General features: G+C 43.4%; 1 protein-coding gene across 10 annotated transcripts in view; it reads right to left on the bottom strand.

Annotated features, from left to right (window-relative positions):
• HIVEP3 (HIVEP zinc finger 3) overlaps positions 1-26,867 on the bottom strand; it is a 656,876-nt gene that overhangs the window by 7,224 nt on the left and 622,785 nt on the right. For all 10 annotated transcript variants that reach the window (XM_072609753.1, XM_072609756.1, XM_072609752.1 and 7 more), the window contains one exon: positions 7,911-8,086. In XM_072609753.1, coding sequence (XP_072465854.1) covers positions 7,911-8,086 — 176 coding nt within the window. The remainder of the gene's footprint in view (positions 1-7,910; positions 8,087-26,867) is intronic.

Genomic DNA, 26,867 nt, shown 5'->3' with positions numbered 1-26,867 from the left:
TCTATGAGCTTCAGAGTGAATTGGGTTTAAGACTTGGTCTTTGTGGAATAAATCTAGTCAATGAGCCCCAAGTTAATGAGGCAGCTTTCAGCCATCGAAATGTGAATATGACATGAATGCTGATGAAGGGCAGGATGAGAATGAGATTAGGTTATAATGGTGGCATGAGATGGTGATGGAATGAGGTGGGATCAGATGACAGTGGGTGGGATGAAGTCAAGATGAGTGAAGGGTGGGATAAGGATGAGCTAGTGTGAGATGGATAGAGTTAGAGGATACAACAGAAAGGGGGAGCATGAGGATGGGTGGGCTAAGGGTGGAATGGTGACTGGATAATGCAGGGTGAATACAGGACAGGATGAGGATGGATGGGGTGGAATCAGGATGCAGAGATAATGGAGTGAGGTGGAGCTGTATGAGGATGGAGGAGGTAAGGGTAGGACAAATATAGAGGGGAGTGGGATAAAGAATGGTTGGGATGGGATGCAGATGGAGAGGCGTGAGGATGGAGATGAGGGTCAGGGACAGAGTATGAAATAGAAGATAAAATAAGAAACAAGATACAGGTTACAAAGTTTCCCTGATATGGACATTGCCACCATGGTCATTAAGGCCAGCTCCCCTTATGGCATCCCACCTCTGCTCCTATAAAATTTTTCTATAGCCCAAGACATACATCCCCATAGTCCAGTTCTAGGGAAACATCCAGGGCTGTAACTGAAGTTTCCCTCACTGAAAGCTAGGTGCTGGGACTGATGTGGGATGGGGAGTGGTGTCCTGGCCCACTGTCATCTTTGAGATCAGAGAAGGACAGATCAAGGTGGCAGACAAAGTCCCAAGTCTAGCCCCCCTCTCATGAGTACCCTGCTATAGCTCTATGGAAATGGGCTATTTAGGGCCAGGGCCTTTTCCCTCCTCTCTAGGCTGTGAATTCCTGAAATCTCTCTGCTAAGTTGGTACATGCTTGCTTATGGGAAATAAGTCAAAGGAGGGGGCAGAGGGAAAGAGAGAACTTTCAAACTGTTTTTCTCATTCCACCTTTACTGGGGCAGGTCTTAATGAAATATCTCAGACTAGGGCACCCAGGTTGGGGTGTCCTGGGGATCAGATCTGAAATGAATTTGTTTTTAAAGTTAAGCTATAGTGGTAAGACACTAGGCTTGGGCTTGGAGTCAATTAGGTCCATAGGTCCTGCTCCCCTTTCCTTTGCTCCTCCCCCATCTAAGATGACCAGGCCAGCCCTAGCCTCATTTTTGATTACTTGTAGAGGGAGGACATATGTTCCCAAAAGAGTCCTTCTTTTGGTTTCAATATTATTGCAGATAAACTATGAAGTATGTGTGTTGTTTACTCTGTGAATGACCACATCCAGCCCAAACAAAGAACATGGTTATTCACAAAGTCTTTAAGTCACTTCACAGTTGTTTTATATCTTAGAACCATGAGGGCTCACAGCTACTATATAGGGGTCCTACTGAGTTCTCTTAGGCTGAAATTCCCTGGTGATCCCACATCCCATGCAGGAAGAGGAGAGGGAGAATTTCCTCTTGTCACCTCCTCCATCAGGTTGGAGATTGGAAAGAAGGAAGAAAAAATGAATTTTTCCCCTTTTTCTAACTCCCATACGCTTCTCACCTAGCTCATCTCTTCTCCTTCCTTTTCATGCTAGCTGATCAGAAATCTAGTCATCATACCCTTGGATGAAAATGGCTATGTACCATTCCCCTCTCTCTTCTCTCCCCACCACAATTCTCATAGCCTCTTTTCTCTGGGCCACCATCCCCTCTGCCTACTGCCTATTGCTACCTTCCTGGTACCAGAAGGCTTCCCCTCTCCTTCCTCCTTCTTCCCTTACACCCACCCCAGAGCCCAAGGCCTTCAGTGTGGTTCCTCACCTAAGAAGAGAGCAGGGACTATCTATCTGGACTTATCTGGATCCTGAATTTGCCAGTGGGCCTAGGACTCACCCAAAGAAGTCTCTTAATCAGTGTTTGCTGAGCCAAATTGAATAAAACAGAATCACTCCTATCTGGGGTAGCTAGGAACCAGGCTTTTTGGACTGAGCTCAATGGAAACTTCAAAGGGATCCTCCCATCATGGTGGAGGGGACCTTTGGGTTAGGAGGAAAGAGGAAAAGTTGGCCATGGCCCTTGGGCTGCACCAAACACATTGAGGCCAGGTGTCTCTGAGAGAGAGTGGGGCAGACCCTGGGAGACTAATGGAGGAAGAATGCTAGGGAGTAATAAGGAAGGGAAGAAATTATTGGAAAATGGTGCAGATGATGAAGGGAGGGACACTCCTTTTTTTCCAGGAATGCTAGGCCCAAAGATAATTACATAAATGGCCATACTCTTTCTCAGTAACAAGACTATTGATATTCTTTTCCAAAAAGTAAGTCTAATCTGCATCCTTTTGTCTTTGGGGGAATTTACAGAAAAATATATTTTGAGTTTTCCTCTCCTATACCTCCTCTCTCCACTTTCCTCTTTATTTGCATTTTCAAGCCTTCTTCCTTATCATCTCTCACAATATGGAGGTGGCATAGTCCCACTTCCATATCTTTGGACACACCTCCCCCTGCCTGGGATGCCCTCCCTTGATCACTGTTTATCTAAGTTCTACCCATGTTTTAAGGTCCAGCAAAAATCCCAGCTCCTCTGAGAAGTCTTCTTTCACCGTCTTAGACCTCAATGACCTCTCTTGCTTCTCAGCTCTCATATCATATAGGATTCTGAGCAGGAAATGAAATTAGCAATCATTGAGTCTGAGACCCTTGTGATACCAGTAAAACCCAAAGAAAAGGGAGCAGGCAGGTGTTGGTGGTAATTAATAAGGGAAGGGTGTGAGCCCAGGCCCTCTGGCTCCAGATCTAGGGCTGTTTTCTACTTGTCATCCATGGTCTTGTTCCCTGGTTAGCTACTTGGATCCCACAGCCAGTCATTGTGACACTTGATTGGGCAGAAACAGTATCATCACACTATGAAAGGTGAACTCATTCTACATTGGCCATGATGCCCACCACCAAGCTTTGGGCTCTGCCCCTGACATACTGGCTGTATGGTAGGAGACCTGAAGGCCCATGGGACCATGGTTGACTCTGACCAGAGGTAAGAACAAGGGAACCCTTTGGGACCTCTTTGCTTCCCAGTCCTTTTCTCCTTCTGGAATTCTTCCTTCATGGGCAGTTCAAGAAGGCAGGTGGTTTCCCCAGTCAGAAAGCTGGGGAGTGTCAACCAGAGCACAGTTTGGGAGTGGGGGAGCTCATACACTTTTAGAGCCAGAAGAGGCCTTAGAGATCTTGTAGTCCAGCCTCTTCATTTTACAGGGAGGGAAACTGAGGCCTGGAGACGTGGAAGGGGCTTGTCCAAGCTTACATAGTTGGACAATGGAAGAACTGAGATTTGACCCAGATCTTATTCTGAATTCACTGCTATTGAATCAAAGCAACACCAGTTACTTGCCTCAGCTCCCTTCCAGTTTGGCCCCCAGCCAGACAGGAAGGACAATGGAGTTAGGATGGGCTAAATGAATGAATGGCCTATTAGGACCACCAGAATTCAGAGGAGGAAACAGGAGAGATACTAATGTCAATGATAAGATTCACGAATTTGTAGGCTACCAGAGCTGAAAAGGACCATTTGACTCCTTCAACTCCTTGACCAATGACTCCTTCATTTGACAGAAGGGGAAACTGAGGCCCAGGAAAGGGAAGTGATTTGCCCAAGGTCACACTGCTAGCAGAGGGACAGAAGCAGGACTAAAATTCTGGGACCCCTGAGTCCCAAATCAATACTCTTACTTCCACTACCACTATCCAGGAACAATATGGCCCCAGACTCAGCTCAGGCATATTAGGTGGCACCATTTTCTCTTGTTAAGCTCTGGTGTCATTCTCTCTGACCCATAGTCAGGAATCTGGTGATTGAATTGCTAAAGAAAGGGAGCCATGGTTAGACAGGGATTGAGGAATGAGGGTAGGCACCTGAGAAAGGTAGAGGAAGTAGGTCAGATGAATTATAACCTCAGTTTCCCCTTCCTCTCTTCCATCATCTTCCAGAAGTGGGTTCCATTGGGCTTAAAGTCCTTTGGCTGAGAAGCACAATTATGGTTTTTAACTACTCCTTTCTTGGCAGGGAGATAGCCTCTAATTTTCAGGGAAGAGAGATTTCAGTGACCTGGGTCTCTTATGGTTGTCCCAGAACCCAACCAGAAGAGCAGAGGTAGAAAAGTTAAGAAAATGGAGGAAGGATGGGGTGTGTGGAGAACAGAGACCGCTCTCAACTCAAGTACAGTGTTGCTCAGCCTCAAAGACCTGCCTACCAGCCCAAGGGCAGGATCTCCCTAGACTCAGGAAGAAGTCCATGATCAACTGGAGTATGGTACCTGTGGACCAGAAACTAGAGGGCCATATACCAGCCTTGAGGTCCTGCACAGGTGTGCCTCTGTCCCCCATACCCCAACCCTGACTGAGGAATCAAGCCCCCCGTGCTCTGCCCTCCCCAGGGCCACTGCCATTGACCTCATAATTCTGTGCCAAGACCTCTTCAGTTGGCTTTTGGAGAAGCTAAGTCAATCTCACTCATCTGAACGTAGAGACCAAGACAGGAAAGCAGACAGACAGACAGGCAGACAGGGGAGAGAAGCAGACCAACAAGCAAAGACAGACAGCCAGTAGAATGCAAGATCTTCCAGAAGAGGATAAGCTTCTTGAGGGCAGTGAATGTTTTCTCCACATCGTCCATCTTTTCACCCATTTTTTACCCCCCAGGACCAACAAGTAGTAGGAGTTTAATAAATACTTGTTTAATGGAACTGCACTGAGCCCAGAATGAAAGGGGAATAGAGATGGGTGGGCAATAATGTCTGAGCGAAGACTTTATGGGGGTCAGTTGAGTACTGGGAATCACTTGAGCCCTATGTCCTTGGTGTGGGTTCTCAAAAGTATGTCAAGCACTCTTTCCAGAGAAGAACAGGAAGCTTGATGTAGGTAGAGCCAATGATTTCAATGTGTGGATGTTGTCCTCCCCAAACTGGCTGGTCTTAGTCAGTCATTGGTCATTCATGGGGTCCAATCCGAGGGATTCCCTTTCTGACACTACCTGCCACAGTGCCTAAAATTCCACCATTCTAGATTCGTCCTTTTGTAGTCTCAAAAGCATTTCAATCTTCCAGAGTTCCCTATGAAATTCCACCTCCACTTGGGACAGGAAGGGAATGTAATAAGCCAATACCTTACCTAATTAGCTAATAGCACCGCCCCCCCCCCCAAAAAAAACAACATCTGGGAAAGAAGCAGAAAATAATAGGGATGATGTAGTACCTCCAACGTAGAGTGGGAGGGGCACCTCCTGCATTCAGTTTCGGGGGGCAGGTCTAAGGTTCCACAAGGCAGAATTGAAATGGTTTTGGCTCCATTGGAGACATGGTTTCTCTGATGAAGTTCTGGAAAGGGAGGGAGCCCACAGATCTGCATGGCAGAAGTGGTCAGCTTGGAAGCTGGGCCAAGGCTCAGCCAGAAGGGGTAGTTTTCTAGTGGAGAGGGATGGAAATGATAACTTGTCCATTGCAATCCACCAGGAAGGCCAGCGGTGCTTGTGAGTAGAGTCTTGGGGAGAAGATTGCCCCTGTCACAGGGGTCCACCAAAAGAAGGACTTATTGCTTCTGGCCCTCTCTCTCCCAGAGAGACAAGGAGGAAGAGAATATTTCCAGGGTGGTGGTATGATGTCAAAAAAGCTGGATGAGAGAAGCCATTGGAAGATTTTGAACAAGTCTCTTCCCCTGGCTGCTTGCTGATTGGTCAATGACCCAGGAAAGACAATTGGTTATTGGCTTGAGGGCCTGATTTCTTGTACCCAGTGGAGAAGTTCTGTTGACATGATTCCACTTAAGAAGAATATAGGAAAAGAGATCCCTTGGATACATTCATCTATTATAAAAAAAAAAAAAGCCTTAGGAAACTCAGGCTGATGCCAAGTACAAGCTAGGATCTGAGGAGAGTAAAAGATGGCCATGAGAAATCAAGGGAAACCTAAAAAGGTAAAGGAAATAAGAAATGATGAAAATATCCCAGAAGCTGTAAAAAGAAATGGAGAGAAAAGAGAAAGATAGCCAAGAAATGGAACTGAACAGGCTAAAGTGATGGTGGGAAACACAAAGCTGCTGTCATCTTTTTCAGTTTCAGGGAGTTGTTTGTCTACCAAGGAGAAGTCAGCCAGTGGCAATATGGGAGAAACTTCTTCATGACAAATATTAGAGAATGAGAATTCCTCACAGAATGGCTTCTTATTGGGCTCTGTGGCTGATCCTGAGTGTACGGTGTCTTCCTGCCTCTCTCTTCCTCCTTCCATGACCTCCTGGAAATTGGGTGAAGTATTAAGAGCCTCTTTCAGAGTGTTGGGAGGTATTTTGTGTGCTTTATCTCATTTGACTCCCTATTCCCCCAACTATACTGTGAACTAACTACTACAAATGTCTTTATTACCCCCACTTTGTGAGTGAGGAAACTGAGAAAGGTTAAATAATTTGCCCAAAGTGACATTGCTACTAAGTGTCAGAGGTAGAATTTGAACTCAGGTCTGTTCTGACTCCAAGTCTAGAGTTCTGCCCAATGCTGCCTGACTTAAGAAGTAAAAAACATTCTCTAGGTAGAATCCAAGCTTATTCTTTCTTTCCTGATGATATGCAGATTATTAAGACTAGAAAGGCCCTGGGGGATCATCATCTGGTCCAAGTACCTCAGTTTATAGATGAACAAGTTGTGGCCCAGAGAAGCCTGGCTCAAGGGCAGACAATTGGTGAACGGTAGAGCACAAACCTTGTGAATCCAAGGCCAAGGCTATTTCCATTGCACTATCCTACCTCACTTATACCATGCAAAGGCAGCCAGCATCACCGTTGGCCATGTAAACATGAACAAAACTGACCGGCAGGGCAGGATCTTGAGTCCTGATCAGTCCTCATCCATCTCTCATGGCCTCAGGCCTTGGGCCCTTAGCCCTTTGGTGCTGCCAGCAGGAGAGCCTAGAGCCTGCCTCCACCAACACCAGGTCTTCTTTTCTTTGCCCCCACAGACCCAAATGCTGGTTAGAATGCTGGGCCCTACTGCCCTACTTCCTGTCTCTTCCTCTTGTCTCCCCTCTGTCTCAGCCCAAATACAAATTATCTCCTGTGTGCCACAACTGGATCAAGGAAGTGAATTGTGGCTGGCAATGGTGAGGACGAGGCTGTGCATATGGAGGAGAGAAATGGGGTAACTGAAAAGAAGGAGAGGAGCCATAGGCATTTCTGTGCTGGGGAGATGGGGCAGAGAAAAGGTGAGTTTGGAATGGTGAGGTAGATGGATTATGGGAGTGGGTGAGGGTGGGGGCAAGCCTTGCTTGCCATGAGCAGTGATCGATCATGTGTGAGTTTTGAAGATCCAAGAAGAATGGACTTCCAAAACCAGTAAGACTTCTGTGACTGAGCATGGAGGCCGGGTTGGATCAGCCCATTGGGGAAACGAATACAGAGTTATGCCAAAGGAAAGGAATGATGAGGAGAAAGCCACGGCCATTTCCAAGAGAACAATGGCGCAGCCAGGGAGTGCGCTCACCAGGATGGTTTCCAACCTGAGAGGATGGAATGAATGGATCAGGGGCTGGTTTCTGGGAAAGGGGAGCCCTCCTGCCTGCTTTTTCCTCCTTCCCTGATTGTGGTTGAAAGCCCCCTCCTGGAATGTGGCTGGAGAGCCATCAGGGTGCTCCTGGCTGGTGCCTGCTCCCTTGGCCCCCAGAGCTGATGGGGCTCTGGGAGGGCCCCAGCGTGAGAGCTCTGGGAGAAGGAAGCCTGGCTGATCCTTCGAGGCTGGGGCTCGCTCACCAGCAGGAACGGCCCGGACACAGGAAGGGAGCGGCAGCTCCCCATCTCTTACCTTTGGTTTTAAAAGCAAAGTGACAATGCCTGCAGACATAGGGCCTGACGTCAGTGTGCGTGCGAATGTGTTTCTTCAGCATGCTTGGTTTCCTGCAGCGAATTCCACATTCCTCACAAACATATTTCCCTCGTCCGCGGCCTCTCACATACACATATTCTTCATTTGATTTGTACCTATGAGCAACAGGTGTCATGATAAAAAAAATAAAAGGAAGAAGAAGGAGGAGAAGAGGAAGGTTCCCCCACCTGGGAAGATACGCACCCTTGGATTGGTTCAGCAGGTTAGGGACACCCAAAAGCAAAGATGCATGACCACGGGAGGACACAGAGAGCTGAGGCAGACACAAAACACAGCAGGGAAGCCGGACGTTCTGCGGGGCATTAACACTTGACCCTCTTGGGAAACAGGGTCATCTCTGCTAGCTGGGCCTCTGCCTCGGGGCTCTGGAAGTAGCAGGGGCAACTCCCCACCTACTAGAAGGAGAGCAGGATGGAGCCTGCCTTTGCCCCACCCAGAGGAAGCAGATGAGTAAAACCTGGTCTTCAGTTATGAAGAACCGTGCCCACCACCATTCCTCCTCCTTTTCCCCACAAGTCACTTATACCCTTCTCTGGGATCCCAGGAAGGGGATTTTGCTCTGGGAATCAAATTCCTAAGCAATGTCCTCCCTAAGTCTAGGTCTGCTTGCTGAGGCCAAGCAGATCAAGTCTGATCCCTCTTCCAAAGAGACATGCAGCCCCTCAGATATTTGAACGACAGCCATCTATTCCCTCCCCAATATTTTCTTCTTTCAACTGAAAGCATACTTATGGTACACTCTCGATCTCGAAGTCCTCGTTAAGGCTTTTCTTTGCCTTATCCAAGTACTGCCTAAAACATGATGCCCAGAAAGGCACACAATAGATTGGATTCAATTCATCTTCAAGGGATCTAAATTTATTTCCATTTCGAATAGTTTGTTCATGAGCTACTTGAGGCTTATAATTTATATTAACAACCTTTCCAAATCCTGCACTGCTCCTTCACATTTTCTGACATTTAGCACAACTGTCACACTTTTTTTTTCTTAAATGTTGATGTCTCCACTGTACACCACCTATAGGACAAAAGAGATGCTGGAGGAATATTTTTAAAATTACTGAAAAGATTTTAGATTGAGAGCTGAAAGGGACTTCAGAGAGCACCTAGTCCTATCCCTTCCTTTTCTAGATATGGAAACTAAGGACCATAGAAGTTGTGTAGCTTGTCACCTATGGGGTAAGGAGCAGAGTTGGGATTTGAATCCAGGACCTTTGACTCCAAATCCAGGACATTTCCTGCTGTACCTTGCTCTGACCAGGACTGATTAAAGCAGGACTCTGTCCTACTTCATGCACATGGCACTTCTAAATGTAGCCTAAGAGAGCATATTCACTTTTTTCCCCTATCACTTTGCACCAGTTCTCCTCTGCCTCATAAACAGATTTCAAGAAATAGCTCAAGCACCAGATCCCCCTGCCCCTCAATTCTGGAACACTTCCTCCCTATTTACCTTGTATTCATTCTGTGTGTTCTTAAATGTGCATGCGTTGTCTCTTCGTTCCTTGAGAGTGAGGATTGTTTGATTATTTGTTCCTAGCACCAGCTCCTAGTACAGTGTCTAGTATTCAGTAGGTGTTTAATAAATGCATACTGATTTGCTTTATGCTCCCAGTTCTCTAAAATGCCTAAATCTTTTTAAGATGAACTACTTGTGATCTAGCTATGCTTCAGCCATCTTATACTTGAGAGGCTGACCATGTGTAGAACTCATAGAACATTAGGGATGGAAGAGACCTTAGACAAGGTCTAGTCTAATCCAGTTCTCTCATTTTATAGAGCAGGATATGTAGGCACTAAAAGCAAAAAGTGATCTCATGAAGGTCACACAGCAAATGTTTGGTAGAGCTAGGATTCAAATCCAGGTCTTTTGACTCCAAAGATCTCTCCTATGATGGTGACAATGATGATGATGATGATGGCTTCTGTTTTAAGATTCAAAAAAGTGATTTTGCCACAATGGTCTCATGAAGAAGGTAGTAGAAGACTGGACACTCCTATAAGACAGATGAAGAAACGGAGGCTCAAAGAAATTCGTAGTCGGCAAATGTCATGGGGTTCTTCCAGGAATTGATCAAGGCTTCCCCTAATGCCTTAAGAAGCTCCCGATGGCAAAAGCAACCATGTAAAATGGTCATCAGCTTTTCAGGTCAACCTGGAACCTTTGGGCCATTTGCCATACTTCTGTGGGAATGGAAAGAGGACTTCCTGGCATTACCAGATATTTCTGTTTTCATGCTTAAAAGAAAAAATGTCAATCCCATGAGGCTCTGTTAGAACACTGTCACAATGACTTTGCTGATCAAATATCCCTCAGGCTCTCTGGCCCCAGACAACAGCCATAACACCCTTCCTACCGTGTCTTATACCATCTTCATTTCTCTCTGCTCCAAGATATGGCACACAATGGTCCTGTGTATGATAATTCCATGATGTCAGAAGGGATGGGTTCTGAGAATGATACTTTGCTAGATAGTGATTCATGATGTCTCAGGTAGCTGCTATCAGGGGATTAGCAGGCATTCTTTGGGTTAGTATAAACAGAGTGGTGAGACTTTCTTAAGCCATAAGTTCTATTAGTTTTTCAACAAAAACGGGTGCGCTAGCAAATGTTTAATAATTGGCACTCAAGATAAAGAGAAAACGTTTAAGTTAATGTTTGTGATATTAACATTTTCTCCATCACTTCTTAAGTTTAGAAATCAACAAAAATGACAAATCAAGCCCTAATTTGTACCATTTGCCATTTCTTGAAATATAAATGTTCACATTGAAAATTTAATAATCAGCTCTTCCGAACTGTGCGTACTATCTCTAGCACACCCTTGGATATTTACCCCCAAGTGTTACCAGTCTTTTGAAAAATGAATAACAATTATATAAGTCAATACAACAGAAATGAGCCAAATTTACTTTTAAAACCATGTGATAAAAGAGGAAATAACTTCTAAGTACAAAAAGTGTACTTGGTCACTTAAGTAAATAAAGTTCAGTTTGAAAGCTGTGCTTTGTTTATCCTATTTCATTTTGGCTCTGTCTCTTCCGGATTATTCTCAGAGGTTAAGTAGCTTAAGTGATTTTTATCAATATATAGATGGAGGAATGTAGCCCTGGGATGAAGATAATGGCCTTTGAGGCAGGAAGCTACTATCCATCCTTCAGGTTCCTGGCTGATAAAATGATAGGAATAGTGGTTTCCAACTGTCTGTCAGTTACGAGTCCGGGTTGGCAAAGCAATTAGGATGGCATATGAGGTAAAAGGTGCACTAGAAAGAACCAGGATGACATCTCATCAATAGTGGGTGCCTTGAGCATCCAGGAAGCTTTTGCTAATAGGACAAGATGATTGAATCCTTACTTTTTTGATTAGCACCCCTAAAGATGGTTTGACAAGTGAAAAGACATATGAATGAGTTGCTCCATGGGAGATAAGGATAGGCATGACCCTAAGCTTAAAAATCCACGGAAAGATTCGCCCTTCTATATCTGCCACTGAATCCTCTTTAAGGTCCTAATAACTTTCGTTAAAGATTTATTATTCCCTTTCTGAGTCCTTCCAACACTTAATCTGGGCTTTATGACCAAATTTTTAATTTTATCTTCTCTCTTAATGTCCTCAGATTATTGGGATTTTTGTTTCTCTCATTTAATTGTAAACTCCTTAAGGATCAGGCACTCAGGTGATTTGTAACAAGTAGCCATTGATTTGATGGAACTTTTGCCAACTCCTAATAATAACTAATCTATCTGGTTAGCACCTGGGGTTCAGCATCTTAGCTCTGGGTCTGAGTGTGATCATGGACATCTCACTTCTCCCTGGCTTTCCCAGTCTTCAAAACAGGGATAATGAATCCCACTCCTACCTACCTAACAAAGTCGAGAGGTCCAATTGAGACGGGAGAGATGGCAACGCTTAGAAATGTTTTCAAAGTACCATTCATCAAGGGGTTTCATCTGTTGTGCAGTCCCTTCCCAAGAGTCCCAGAAAATAAATTCCTAGAGGCTAAGCATTTACCAATGAAGCAGGGAGTCCTCAAGTGTCTGTGTCTTTTTGTAGTGTTGGAAATCAAAGAATTGAAGGAGAATTAAGTCATAACTCTGTTGGAGCTGTAGGAGATTGTTTGCATTTGTGTTTGGGTGCCAAGAATGCTTTTACCACTGGATTTCCCTCCTTATAATTTACTTTGTTTCAGATCTTAATTGTTTTTTGCTTATAGAAAAAAAGAAAAGCACCATTCATTCAGTCAGTCAGGCACTCACTCAATAGATATTGAACAAGAATCTGTTGTAGGCCCAGGAAACACTGGTAGGCTCCAGGGGGATACAAAGGATCAATAAACATGACTCCTGCTTTCATGGGCTCACAGATTAGTGGCAGATCCAATACAGAGAATTCTTAACACATAACATCACATGAGAAGTGAGAATTGCAAAGCAAGATGATCCATGAATTTTCTAGGGGAAGGTCATTGTTGACCAGTGGGAATAAATCCATTAATCCTTAGGCCAATAGTATAAGTATTTTTTTTAATGTCTATTTTATAGATGAAGAGTGAAGACCCAGAAGGCTGAAATGACTTGCTAAGAGTTATATAGCTAACAGATATTAGAGTCAAGACTTGAACCCAAGTCTTCTGACTCTGGGTCCAGGGTTTTTTAACATTACACAACACTACTCCAGGATCTATTCATGTGGGACTTCCATGGAATGTTTCTATTGGTGTAACAGTTAACCTTGAGGTAGGTAGGGATGGGCATATGCCACTAAAGCTGACCAATGGGGTTAGAAAGAATTGGTTGTTCAGTTATGATTCTTCATGACCCCATTTAGGGTTTTCTTGACCAAGATATTAGAATGATTTGCCATTTCCTTGTTCAACTCACTTTATAGCTAAGGAAACTGAGGCAAGTGACTTGCCCAGAGTCACACAGCTAGTAAGTATCTGAGGTCAGATTTGAACTCAGGAAGATGAATCTTCCTAACTCCAGGTCCAGCACTCTATGTACTATGTCACCTAACTACCTTAGACAGAGTTGCTACTGCCCTACTTGACAATACAAACAGAGAACCCAACAGATCCTGGCTTCAAACATTGTGGATGGACAGTCACAACCTAGGAAATGCTACCTACCACAGAGGACTTCTTAGCTGGGCTGTACTCCCTGATCTTCCTAGAACTCATATCATGGTGATCATACCCACTCACATTTCTGTGAGTACCACATTATACTTACTGAACAGCACTGAAATGTATAGAAAGGTATATGGGTTCACATAGCACTTTCTTCCTAATGTTCCCGTGAGGTAGGTAGCACCAATATGGTTATTCCCATTTGCAGATGAGGAAATTGAGTGGCAAACCTCCTTGCCCATGATCATACAGCTAGTGATGTGTTGGAGGAGGGATTTGAACCCAGATTTCCTGGCTCCTCATCTTGCATTCTATCCATGACAATCCAGAGCTTTGCTTTATCTAGGATCTCACAGAGGGAATAGGGATCAGGCCTGTGATTTCTCCAGAGCGGGGAATTCCATGGTGAGGGAGCTCCTACCAGTGTGTGTTGGCACCTTTTTTACACCTTATAATCTTGTAGAGTTGTCTGGGGTACTGAGAGCTTACCCAGCCAGAATATGTGAGAGGTGAGACTAGCAGCCGGGTCTTCCTGATTTCAAGGCCTGACTCTCTGTTCACTGGGTTTTTCAGTAGCTTAGCTGAGCTTCAAATCCCTTTCTTTGAACTGCAAGACCTTTCCCTTACAACACGGCGCTCTGCTAAGAGCAAAGACTCAGGAAAGGCCATTGCCAGAGTGTATTTTGAGGCAGACAACAGCTGACGCGTCTAGTCTAGGCCTGTGTTAACGACTCCCTAGGCACAGATAGAGTTCTTAGAACTCTGGTGCCTTATGGATTTCTAGTGCAGTTACCAGCTGGGCTTTTTGGATTGTCTTGAGGACTTTTTTTGTTTGTGTATTTGGAATGATTGGAAGCCATACGTAGGAACAGAGGGATCTGGAGGCTTACGGCTCCTCTAGTCCAGTCTTCTCATTTTAGAGTGGAGGACCATGCAAGTTAAGTGACTTGCTCAGCATCAAACAGGTGGTTAATCGGGGTGGAATTTATCCTAAGTCCTCCTGATTCCAAATCCTCCAGGCTGACTTACCAACCAGGTCTCTGGGGAAAGGGCAGACATTTGTTCCTAAGGGGATATGAACCAGATAAACGTTAGACACTATGGCAAGAAGTGAGCAAGATAGGTAAGTAAAGTCAAGCATATCTGAAATGAGTTAAAAGACTGGTCCCAAAGAGTGGCAATTAATAGGTCTATGTGAGCCTAGAAAAAAGTCTCTAGTGGAGTACCTCAGGAATCTGTCTACTAACATTTTTGTTTTGTCAGTGTCTTAGAGGAGAGCGTACCCTTCTGAGCCCATTAGTTAAATTATCTGCAGATGCCACAAAGATAAAAGGAAAAGGATGTCTAACTAGCTAGATGGTTCAGGCTAGATTTTTGAACAGGCTAGGATGATAAGCCCAATGTAAAAAGATTTGAATGATTAACTAGAGCTAGCATTTATACGGTACTTTAAGGTTTACAAAACACTTTGTAAATATTATTGCATTCAATCCTAACAATACTTCTAGGAGGTAAAGGCTATTATTGTGCCAATTTCACAGATAAGGGAAATGAAGTTGAGAGAAGTTGTGACTTGCCCTGAGTCACATAGCCAGTAAGTATCTGAGGCTGGATTTGAACTTAAGTTTTCTTGACTCCAGGTCCAGGACGTTGTGCCATCTAGCTGCTAGTGATTGTGCATATACCGGATGGGAGAGATGAAATTAGACAGAAATTTTGATGGAAACCAAGAAAGTTGATGCAAACAGGACGTATTATGAGAAGCAAAGAGGAAAAGAGGAAAGGTAAAGTAATCCTGTTGTTTTCAGCCCTGGTTGGACCACATCTAGGGTCCCATAGGTAGAGAATGACATTGGCAAATTGGAACCTGCCTAAAGGAAGGCAATCTGCATAGGGAAGGGACTGGATCCCATGCTATGGCTGAAGGAGCATGGGATGCTTAGCCAGGAGAAATGAAGGCTAAAGCAAAGGTATGGCAGATATCTTTAAGTATCTGAAGGGCAGTCATGGGGAAGGAAGTATCTTTAGCCCCAGAGACAGAACCAGGGTCAATGTGTAGAGGTTGCCAAGAGGTAAATTTCAGTGCAACATAATAATTGGTTCTGTTTGGAGGTGGTGAGCTCCCTGTCACTGGAATTCCTCAAGAAGAGACTGGATGACCTCTCGGTAGAAATATTGATGGGGGATTCCATCATAGTACTCCACATATGGTCTGCATGGGGCAGGGCACCAGGAGCTAGATACCTGATGACTCTGTCATCTGAGGATTCTTCACCTCTAACAATGGAGGGTCAATGACTTGCATCTTACTGTTACCACACAATGACTCATCTTGAGTCCTACACTTTCTGAGACCTTTTCAGGCATCTTCATTTCTAAGGAATTTCTTCCTCCTCTGGGTCCTTTGTGTCTGTCCCAACTATCTGGCCATTAGGATATAGTGTCCAGCTTTGGAATGGAGGTAGGAAAGTAGCACTGGATTTGGGCTTAAATTCCAGGTATGAAACTTATAATCGATGTCACCTTAGGCCTATCTCTCCTTGTCACAGGTAAAGAGCTTTGTAAATCTATAGATGTGGGTCTATTATTATCAGACCTGTAGCTATCAATTTTGGTACCTGGGGCAGGGCATTGAAACACCCCTCAAATCAACTTTAGTATTTAGAATGTGAAAATAATCCAATAAATAATAAAGACAAATTCAGTTGAGGCAGAGCAGGAATTACTCTAGTGACTCATAAATGAGTGCTATTAACAATGTATGCCATCTGCTAGCTTGCTATTTTAACTAATTATTCTTGTTAACGAGGTGCTAAGCTCAGTCATTTCTACAATGCTGAAGGAGTGCATGTATCATCAACATATGAATTTTTTAAAAAAATTATGCAATTTTTAAAAATAATTATTTTTAAAATATTTAAATATCCATCTATAGTTTATTTGAAATTTTAGTGCCCTGGAGCAAAGCTCTGGTTGCTCCCCGCTAGTTATAGCTCTGATTAATGTTACTACAAGTCATTCTTTCCTCATTTACATGCCTAATTTTGCAACTCCAACTAGAGTGCTAGCATGGAGGGCCTTCCATGTTCAAGTACATTTTAAAGGTCAGATTGGAATAATAAAGGCTGAGAGACAGGTTATAACTCATGTCGCTAAACTCATGAAAGAGATAAATTGGAACGGCATAATGAGTCTAATCACAAATTACAGTCTCAGGGGCCATAGTATATCAACAAGTACCCGTGTGACCCAGGATCCTCTCTGTGATGACTCATGTAGAGCTCTGGGATCTTAAAAAAGGAAAATTTAGGATAAACAAAGGAAAATGCATCTTTGCATATAGCACATAGTAAACTCATGGGACTTATTACCTACCCCTAAGAGGTGGTATGGGCTGAAAATGGAGATACTTTTTTTGCCCCTAGACAATGGTGTTTATTAAGTGGTATGCTAAAAGTTTAGTTTCTCTGTTGCATCAGTTGCTTCTGTCTTTGAGCAGAGCACTTTGGAAAGAGCCTAAATCAGTCATCAAGCACTTACCAAGTACTTATTGTGTGCCAAGTCCTGGGGATACACTTATTCCTCAAAGAAGTCATATACATTAGATACCCAAAGAGATACATTGTATTATCATTAAACCTATTCCCCACCTTGTTCATTGTTATATACACCCTCCCCCTTAATGTAGATGGCTTTGTACCAACATAAGGAAAATATAAGTTCTTTTAATCAATCATCAAGCATTTATGAAACACTTATTGTGTGTGAAGTGCTCTGTTTAGCTCTGGGAATGCAAAAACAAAAATTAGGCAGTCCCTAACCTCAAGGAACTTATGTTCTACTAGGGAGGGATAGCATATGGAAACACTTAAAAGAAAAAGTTTAGTTAAACTTATGGAGTCATACCCTATTAATGGGAAATGACAACTTTCTAGAGTCCAGCCTTTCTTACACTGTGAGTCATGACCCCAAATTTGGCAACAGTAAAAGATTTCTGAATGCACAATGACCAAAAATTAACTAAAAATCAAACCCATAATGAATCTGGGATGCTTCTGGCAGTACTTGCCCATGTGGCATCATTCAACTTCTCTGCAGCCTTGGTTCTGAACACAAAGAATGGGCAGTTGGTACTGTGCATGCCCTCTGGCCATGCAACATCAACTAACACTGGCGAAAAGCAAGCAAGTGGAAAAAGTTTTAAAAGCCCTGTACTCTAGACAAGTACAAGACTATAATTGGAAGGGACCTAAGAGACCATCTAAGCAAATACCGTTATTTTATTTTCCTAAAGTTGGATTGTTTAGGGACCCCTTCCCATGCCAGAAGCCTGGGCTCTCTGTTTTTGTCAGCATCCTGCAGGCAGCCTCTGAGTGGAAGAGAGGCTCGGCCCTTTTTATGGTTGCAATAGCATCTGTTACTTTCCTACCTAACAGATCCACAGAACCACACACTATCTGAGCTGGAAAGGAGGGCGCTCAGTGAACAGTTGATCAGGGAAATCCATACCTGAAAAGAATTCTGTCTGCAAGATACCCATGTGCTCACATAGCCTGTGCTTCAAGGTTCCCAGTGAAGGGAAGTCTATAGCCCTGCCTCCTGGAGTAGAGTCCTGGTGTCTCGCCTCCCCAACTGGACTTGAGAGCAGGGGTATGAGCCATCCTTTTCTGTATCTCTTGATAGTAATAGCTTCATAGATTACAATACTCTTTCCTCAGAGTAGCCCTATAAAGTAGGCAGGACATTTTACAGAATAAGAAACTGAGACTCAAGAGAGCAGGTGATTTGCACAGCAAGTAGCAGGACCTAGGTCCCCTGACTTCCAATTTGGGGTTCTTTCTACTCCCACATATTGTCTTATTAATAAGACAGGCTTAGAATGAGGAAGGACCATTCATTTCCTAGATACATAAGAGGTGTTCAAGAAGTATCTATAGTTCCAGATTTAAAGCTGTAAAGATCTTAGCGATCATAGAGTCTGAATCCCTCATTTCACAGATGAGGAAACTGATGCCCAGAGAGGGTAAGTGACTTACTCAAAGTCACACAGTAAATGGCATAGGTGGATAGCTGATTGATTACTTCGCATTCTTCTTAACACATTCCTCCAAGCTACATCCTTGGATCTGCTGGTACCTTCCTATCATATTCAACTTTCAGGTTTGGTAATTAATTCTTTAGCCAACAATGGACATTAAAAAAAGAAGATAATAACCATAGCCAACATTAATATAGCACCTACTAGGTACCAGATGTGATGCTAAGTGCTTTATAACTACTATCTCATTAGGTTCTCACAACAACCCTGGGAGAGAAGTACTATTCTTATGCCCATTTTACAAATGAGGAAACTGAGGCAAGCAGCGGTTAAGTGACTTGCCTATAGTGGGTATCTCAAGCCAGATATACACTTAGACTTTCCTGACTCCAGGCCCACCACTCTATTCATTGTGTCACTTAGCTTGCCCAAGGTGCAGATTACAACTAAGTTTAAGGAAAAATTTCCCCCAAATCAGTGCTGTCCCAGAGTAGAATGAGTGTCTTGGGAAGTAGTGAGCTCCTCATCACTGAAGGTGTACAAGTGGCTAGATGTCCACTTGTTAGGGACAAGAGAGTACACGCTTCATTTGGGACTCAGAAAAACCTGAGTTTCAAATTACTGTCAGGAAGACTTCCCAGTTGAGCTGTCCTGGACAAGGTACTTAACTCTCTGACCCTCAGTTTCCTCATCTATAAAGTGGGGATAATAAAAGTACCCACCTCCCAGTATTGTTGTGAGACTCAAGCGAGAAAAGACATGTAAAGCACTTTGGAAAGCTTAGAATGCCCTTAAATACTGTCATTATGATATAGAGAGGATTTTTATTCAGGTGCAGGCAGGATTCTGATGTTCCAGTTTCAGGACTCTGTGAAGCACTGAGCTATCCAGCAAAGGGAGGTCCTGAATACTTCTGTCCCTAGAGATATTCCAGCAGAGACTACAACAAAGACTGCTACATTTGGCAGGAGATTGGGTCTTTCAGATCTAAGCTGCTTTCTCTTGGCGAGATGAATTTTACAACCTATCACACACCACCAAAGGTTGTCCACCTTCTATTTGTCTGAAATTGGACATTTTCATGCTGATCCAAATAGTTTTGGGGACGTAGCAGGCAAATCTCACCACGGTCAGCTGAACTGTGAATGCTTCCTGATCTTTGTGGCTAAAAGACACCTCTCCTTCCTTCTGTCTCTTTCTAGACACGTTGCTGGTCTCCTCATGCTCTATTTTGTAGCTCACTCATGCACGCGTATAGCATATCTATGCATTAGAGGGTAAGCAACTTGAGAGCAGGATCTGCATCCTTTTTCATTTCTGTATCCTCAGTGCCTAGAGCAGGGACTGACACCCTTGTTGTTGGATTTTTCTATTTGACATTCAATTTACCAGCTTGTTGAGCCAGCCGTCTTTTAATACAAAATCATCACTTCATCATTTTAGGAAACGTCTCAATAAGCCATGGATCAGAGAAAAGAGACCTGACTCTAGAATCATGGAACTTGAGTTCAGATTCTTCATTGGCCATTTATTACTTGTGTGACCTTGGGCAAGTCATTAAGCTACCTACCATAGGCTTCAAGTTTCCTCATCTGTAAAATGCAGGATTTGGACTAGAAAGCTTCCAATTTCCTTCCCATTCTAGCTCTAGGATCCTCAGGTGCTGAAATTATTTAGCCCAGTATCTGGCACATAGTAAGTGCTATATAAATGTTGGCTATTATTATTATATACTATTATTACTTAAGGGAAAAATTCCTAAGAATTCAAACTCTCTAAAAGTGGCCTGGGCTGTCCTGGGAGTTAGCGAGATCCTCTTTACTGGAGGATGACTGCTTGTCTGTCATGATATAGAGGAGATTCTTTTTCAGGTAGATCTACCCCCCCCCCCCAGTCTCTTCTAACTCTGAAATTCTGTATAATCACTCATTCAAACACATGGTTTAAAAAGAATTACTGATATCTGCTGCCAAACATTTTTCCCCACTACAGGAAGAGAACAGGCATGGTATGGAAATTGGATCTGAGAGGAAGGAAAACCTGAGTTTGACTCCTACCTGTGTGATATCTACTGGCTATGTGATCTTGGGCGAGTCTTTTAACCTCTTGTAGCCTCGGTTTCCTTATAAACAAAATGGGAGCTTTGGATTTGATCTCTAAGTTTTCTTCCAGCTCTAAATTTATCATCTTATTAAGAAGCAAGGATTCTTAATTTGGGGTCCATGTATGCATGATCTACTGATGGAATTCAGGGAATTTGTGAACTTGGATGAGAATGAAAAAAAAATGACATCTTTATTTTCACTAACCTGTAACTAAAATTTAGAGTTTCCTTCAATTATGAATTAAAAACAAACAAACATTCTTGGGAGGGAGCCATACACTTCACCAGGCTGCCAAAGGGGGCCAAAACACACATGCACACACACATACACACATACACACACACACGCATACACACAGTTTATGAACTCTTCCTATGAGCAGTCTCTGATTTCATTATGCCGCCTAATTGGAAACAATGCCTCAAGAGACACCAATCCACTTGGAATGGAAGCCCATTTTCCCAGAGGGCTTCTGTTCTATACGGTGCCTGCTCTCATTAATCCTTCCATCCTGAGCACCCTAGAGAGCATGGCTGTGGCCTTGGCTTCCAAGCATCGGGGGCAACAGCTGCCCTAGGAAGGGGAAGGGGAACTCCTTCTGAGAAGGTGGGCTTTCTTCTTCCCCATTCTCCACTTGATGAGATCCTTTGAGATGTTAAAAATGCCCCCTGATGGCAAGGATGGGACCTGTATGGGTCCACATGGAAATCATAGCCTGAGGGGGCCTCAAGGTCCACCACTCTGAAGCAGATGCAGAGGAATGTGAACTTCCTGAGGGCGGAACCCACTTTTCTTGTTTTCATCCTCAGCACCTCTCCCGGTGACTGGCTCATGGTGGGTATTTAGAAGCATGTTGGATTAGCAGCTGGGAAGACCTAGGTATGAATATACCACCTCTGATATCTGAAATATCTGAAATACCTCTGATACCTAGCTGTGGGATAACAGGCTCATAGATTTAAGGACATTAGACAGAAGTCATCAAGATTGACTTCTACCTTTTTCAGATGGGGAAACTGAGGCTTGAAGTAGTGAAGTATCTTGTCCAAGGTAATGTAGGTGGTAAGTGGCAATTCTAGGATTCAAATCCAGGTCCTCTGACTCCAAATCTCATGCTCATATTGTAAAGATAATCGACTCTGATTTAGTAACTCTGATTGATAACAATGATGCACCACAATTCCAAAGGACTCATAATGAAAAATGTTCTCCACCTCCAGAAATGGAATTGAGGAACTCAGAGCACAAACCAAAGCATGTTTTTTTCTTTTTCTTTCTTTTTTTTTTGTTTTTTGGAATATGGCTAATACGAAAATATGCTTTGCATGACTTCATATGCATACCCATTGATATCATATTTTTTGCCTTCTCAGTGGATGAAGGAAGGATGAAGGGAGAGAAAAAATTTGGAACTGAAAATAAAAATAAAATTGACTTTAAAAAAACCCCCAAAACCCAAATTCCATGCCTTTTCTACTGAACTATTTTATAGTTTTTCCCTTTTCTGAGCCTATAAGATGAGGATAATAACACATAGTATTTACCTCAAAGGATTTGTCATGAGACTCAAATGAGACTCTTGGAAAACACTGACAAAGTATATCATTGTTAATTATTGTTATTATCAAAGAATCATAGACCTAGAACTGAAACAGATCTTGGAAGCCATCTAGCTCAACTCCTTCATTTGACAGATGGGAAACTGAGGCCCCAGACAGGAAAGTCAAGTGACTTGCTCAAAGTCACATAGGTTCAAGGTCACACACATAGAACCAGGATTCTATCCCAGGGTCTCTGACTCCAAATTTGATGTTCTTTCCTTGCCCCTTAAAGGTCACTTATCGAACTCCATTCATTTGGGTCTTCAACGTCTCCTATAAAATGCAAATACCTCCAGAGCAGATGCGATATAAGAAATCATTATGAACCATTAACACCTTGGGCAGAATTATGACAAAGGGAGCTTAGAGTAAGCTCCTGTGGGAACGGGTCATTGGATTAGAGAGAGTAGGAAGAGAAATAGAGACAGGTTTAGGAATTTTCCCAATTGAGAATGTACATCAAAAACCATGTCCAGGGCTAGGTGCACAAAATATACCATAGGAAGGGTGGGAAAGGGTAAGGCTGGGGGTTGGGGTTGGGAGCTAAGAAACAGCGGGTACAGGGAAGGAATTCACAGCAGCTCACATGCTGGTAGAATCTACTCTTCTTTCTAGATACTAAGCTCTGATATTTCTTTCTGTGCTGTTGAAAACAACACTGTTAGTGCCATTTAAATTTGGCACTCTGGGACAAAGCTCTCATCTTCTCACCCTAGTTGCATCTCTGTACAGTGCACTGGAGGCTCTGGTACCTAGTAAGAACATTTATTCCCTTCAGGAGCACTGACAACCTACAGCTAAAGTCTAGACTCTAGCAGGGGTAGGGAACCTGCAGCCTTGAGGCCACATGTGACCTTCTAGGTCCTCTGGGCAGCCTTTTGACCGAGTCCGAGTTTTACAGAACAAATCCTTTTATTAAGCGGATTTATTCTGTGAAGTCTGGATTCAGTCAAGGGACCACACTCTAGACTCTAGAATGTAGATTCCATAGGGGTTCTGGATGAGTTTTTCAGACCTGGAGCCATCGATGTATATCCACTAACACTTGGTGTCTGAAGATCCAGGTACCTAGAGCTGTCACATTCTAAAGAAGCCTAACTCTGAAGTTTGCCCCCCGAACAAGATATGCCTTTGTACAAAGTACTTTTGGAAGGGATCCTGATATAGTATAGAATAACTTGGGGGACAGTGATACCCTAGCTACTGAATATCTTTCAGGCAGGTCTCCAAGCCTTCAGTGCCCTAAAGAAAAACAGCTGATAGGACATTCTAAGGTTTGCAAAGCACTTTACATTCATGGTCCCCCTGGATTCTCACAACAACCCTTGAGGTGTATACTATGGGTATGATTATCCCCATTTTGGAAATCAAACTGAGGATCAGAGAAGAGAAATAATTTGCCCATGGTCACAGAAGTAGGAAGCATCATCAGAGGTAGCATTTGAACCCAGGTCTCTTCTGATTCCCAGGCCAGTGTTCTTCTGGCTATTTGGCACTGCTGAGGAAGGCATCTGACTCAGACAGAAGATGGAACTAGGGCAGGTGGTGAAAATCTGCTAGGCCTTTTGCTGATTGGAACCAGGTAGGATCAGCTGGCAGGGGCAGAAGTATGGGGATCCTCTAGCATGCTGTAGTCCAGCCCACATAGACTGCCAGATCTGGGAGGCAGCTTAAGATCATTCTGTCTTTCTTATTGTCCAGGGCCTCAACAAGGAAAAGGGGATATACAGTATGTTATGATACAGTAACTCTGACACAGTAGGGTCAGAATAACAGTCTAGGTCTCCCAGGACACAGGCTGGCACTCTGTTAGCTATGCCAGCTCTTACACTGGCCATGATGCCCAGATAATCATCTTAAACTCTGCAAGTCTCAGTTTCCTCATCTGTGAAATGGGGGTAAATAGTCTGCACACTGCTTCACAAGAGAAAAATAATTTGTAAACCTGAAAGTGCTTTATAAATGGGAAACACTGTTACTGTGCCATTGTCTGGTGTGACCTACTAGTGGTACTGCTCTCATCTGCCATGTCTGTTCCTGGCTAGGAATTTCCATCAGGGGGCTGTTCTTTGGGACATATATTGGCTTACCAAATACAGATACTGGGAATGTTCTAGGGAGTGCCCTGGACCTCTTGGACCACATATGGCTCAAAGCAAGGTCAGATTCTCCCAGATCTGTTTATCTTCCTTTATCAAGACTCTAAAATGCTGGCTCATTGAAACCCAGGCAAGGTGGAGGTGAGGGCCCTTCCTATCAGAGTCTGAGGACCATTCTCGGGCTGGACTTTCTGAATGGGACAGTCAGAGTGAAAGTGGGAAGTTGAAGGTTTTAGTTTCACCGTGCCCATGAAAAATACAGTGGGACATAGGGATTTCTCAAAGTCCTCAGACACAGAATTTCAGAGTTGGAAGAGACCTCAGAAGCCATCTAGGCAACCTTATATGTAAGTAGGAATTCCTTATACAATATGCCCCCAAAATGGTCTTCCATCTTCACTTAAAGACTCTCTTCCTCTCCTGCCTTCATAGATAGGGAACTTACTACCTCTCAAACCAGCCCATTCCACTTCTGGGCAGCTCTAATGCAAACTTGCCTCTTTGCAACATTCATCCACTCCTCCTGGCTTTGACCTCTGGGGTCAAACAGAATGAGTCCAGTCCCTTTTTCATGTGATTGGTCTTTCAAATACTTGAACTTAGCTATCCCATCCCCTGAACTCAAGGCCCTCCTTGGTAGAAATCAATAGGCATTTATTAAGGACTTACCACATATTGAACACCATACTAAGCACTAGAAATGCTGAAACAAGCAAAAATAAAGACACTTTCCAGATTGTCAATGTCTTTCCTAAGTGATGATACCCAGAACTAAATGTGGTTATGGTTTAAAACTGGGTTTTCTCCAAATTGTTGTCTGAAGGTCAGTCTTTGCAAAGGTATCCATCCTCTGAAGAAAGCCTAACAAAAGGTGTTGAGCTGAGGCACACCAGAAGAAACTTCAACCAATCTATCAATCAATCAATAGTGACTGATCTAGTTGATTGTGTGACATAAAAAATTCCCAAGAAAGTAAATTTAAGGTATATACCAAATAATAAAAAGCAGATTAGAGACAGAGAGAGACAGACAGTGAAACATATATATATGGAGAGAGAGAGAGAGGGAGGGAGGGAGGGAGAAAGTTCTAATATCTAAGAGAAATCTGGAAAAGTGTCATGTAGGCACTATCATCTAAGCTGGGCTTTGATAAAAGGTATAGATTTAGGGATTTTTAGGAGGTAGAGGCAAGAAGTTCATCCCAGATGTGGAGGATCATGAAGATGGGAAATGGAAGTTTCCATACAGGAAATATACTGCAGTGCCCCATGGGATGTCCATCCTACTGTCCACAATCTCCTTGTTCTCTGTATCCTTGAACTTTCTAACCAACATGCCTTCCACATCCTCAGTCTAATGGAAGCTCAGCTCTCCTCTGAGGATACCATATCCCATGCAGTAATCTCCATTAGGGGTCATTCTTCCCACTTCCTCTGACTCACAATGATGAAGGGAAGAGGGATGAGTCTATTCCTTGGTTTCTGTGGGAGATTCTAGACCTCTCCTTTTATGGCACATAGAATGCACACAGATTCTATTAGGTAGTTTCTCTAATCACATTGGAAGGGCTAGAAAACTTGAAAAGCCATTTGATGAATTATAAAATGGATTCCTTATGCCCTTCTAAGATGCTTTCTCCAGCAGGGATGGCATTTTCCAGGCAGTAACCATCCACTCATGCCTATCATCTTGACTTCTGTCTTACCCTGGACTATGATGACTCTGGAGGAGATAGTGAGGCTGACGACTTTGCACAGCTCTGCCTCAATTAAATCCAATTTACACAAAAGTCAAGACATCATCCTCCTGATGTCATTAATCCTCTTAGAGAATAAGGGATGAAGAACAATTTGGTCAGCAAGGGCTGATATCTGTCTGCCCAGCCCTGCCTGCTTCTGTGGCTGATGGCTGCATGTACAGAGACAGTCCATGGGGGCTGTAGTGGGGGAAACACTGGAGATAGCCTCCAATGGAAAGAGCACTGGAATTGGAGTCAATTACCTGGGTTCAAATCCCATTTTGGTTAACTTACTATGTGACATGATGAGCCTCTCTGACCCCCAGTGTCCTTACTTATAATGCAAGGAGGTTGGACTAGGTCACCTCTTAGGTGCTTTCCAGCTTTAAATCTATGATCCTAGGCAGCCCATTCAATCTATCTGATCTACTAATCTCCCACCCATTCCAATAATCTATTCGATACTCCAGGTTCCATTATAAAACCTTTCCTCTGAACCCAAGCACCTGCATGTCACCATTTGTCAGCGCCTTCCATTCTGCCTCCTCTCCACAGGGGTGGTCCTGAGGCTGACAGAAAGTGAGAAAGTATAGTTATTATGATGAATGACAGAAATGGAGTCCCCAAAGACCTCAGGAAGCTGGAATATGGAGTCAAATCTGATAAGGTAAAGTGAACTGGTAATAAAAGCAGAGTCCTCTGGGGTTTAATTAAGTGTATAAATTTAGGGTGAGGGAAGGCCAGTTAGGTTACAGTTCTTGCATAAAAAGTCCAGGGGAGAATTGGTCCAACCATCTTGGACATCCACGTTGAATGAGGCCAGAAAAACACTACATCATTCATTCCCTGCTACTCTAGCATATACTCCAAGAAGGTCAAAGATAGAGACAAACCAGTAGCCACTTTTTTGTACAGAGCTTTAAGATTTGAAAAGGGTATTACTTTATATATTATACTACACATAAAATCTCATATGATCCTTATAACAACTCTGCGAGGCAGGTGCTATTACTATTACCTCCATTTCATAGATAAGGAAACTAAGGCTAAGGTTAAGTTACTTGCTCAGGATCTCACAGCTACTTAATATCTGAGGAAGGATTTTAAATTAGGTCTTTCTGACTCCAAATCCATGATCCTTTTGGACATTCCACTTAGTTACC

The sequence above is a fragment of the Notamacropus eugenii genome, chromosome 5 (genome assembly GCF_028372415.1).
Source record: "Notamacropus eugenii isolate mMacEug1 chromosome 5, mMacEug1.pri_v2, whole genome shotgun sequence".
Classification (NCBI taxonomy): Eukaryota; Metazoa; Chordata; class Mammalia; order Diprotodontia; family Macropodidae; genus Notamacropus; species Notamacropus eugenii.
The sequence above is the reverse complement of the archived record's forward strand: the minus strand, read 5'-3'. Positions and strand labels throughout refer to the sequence as shown.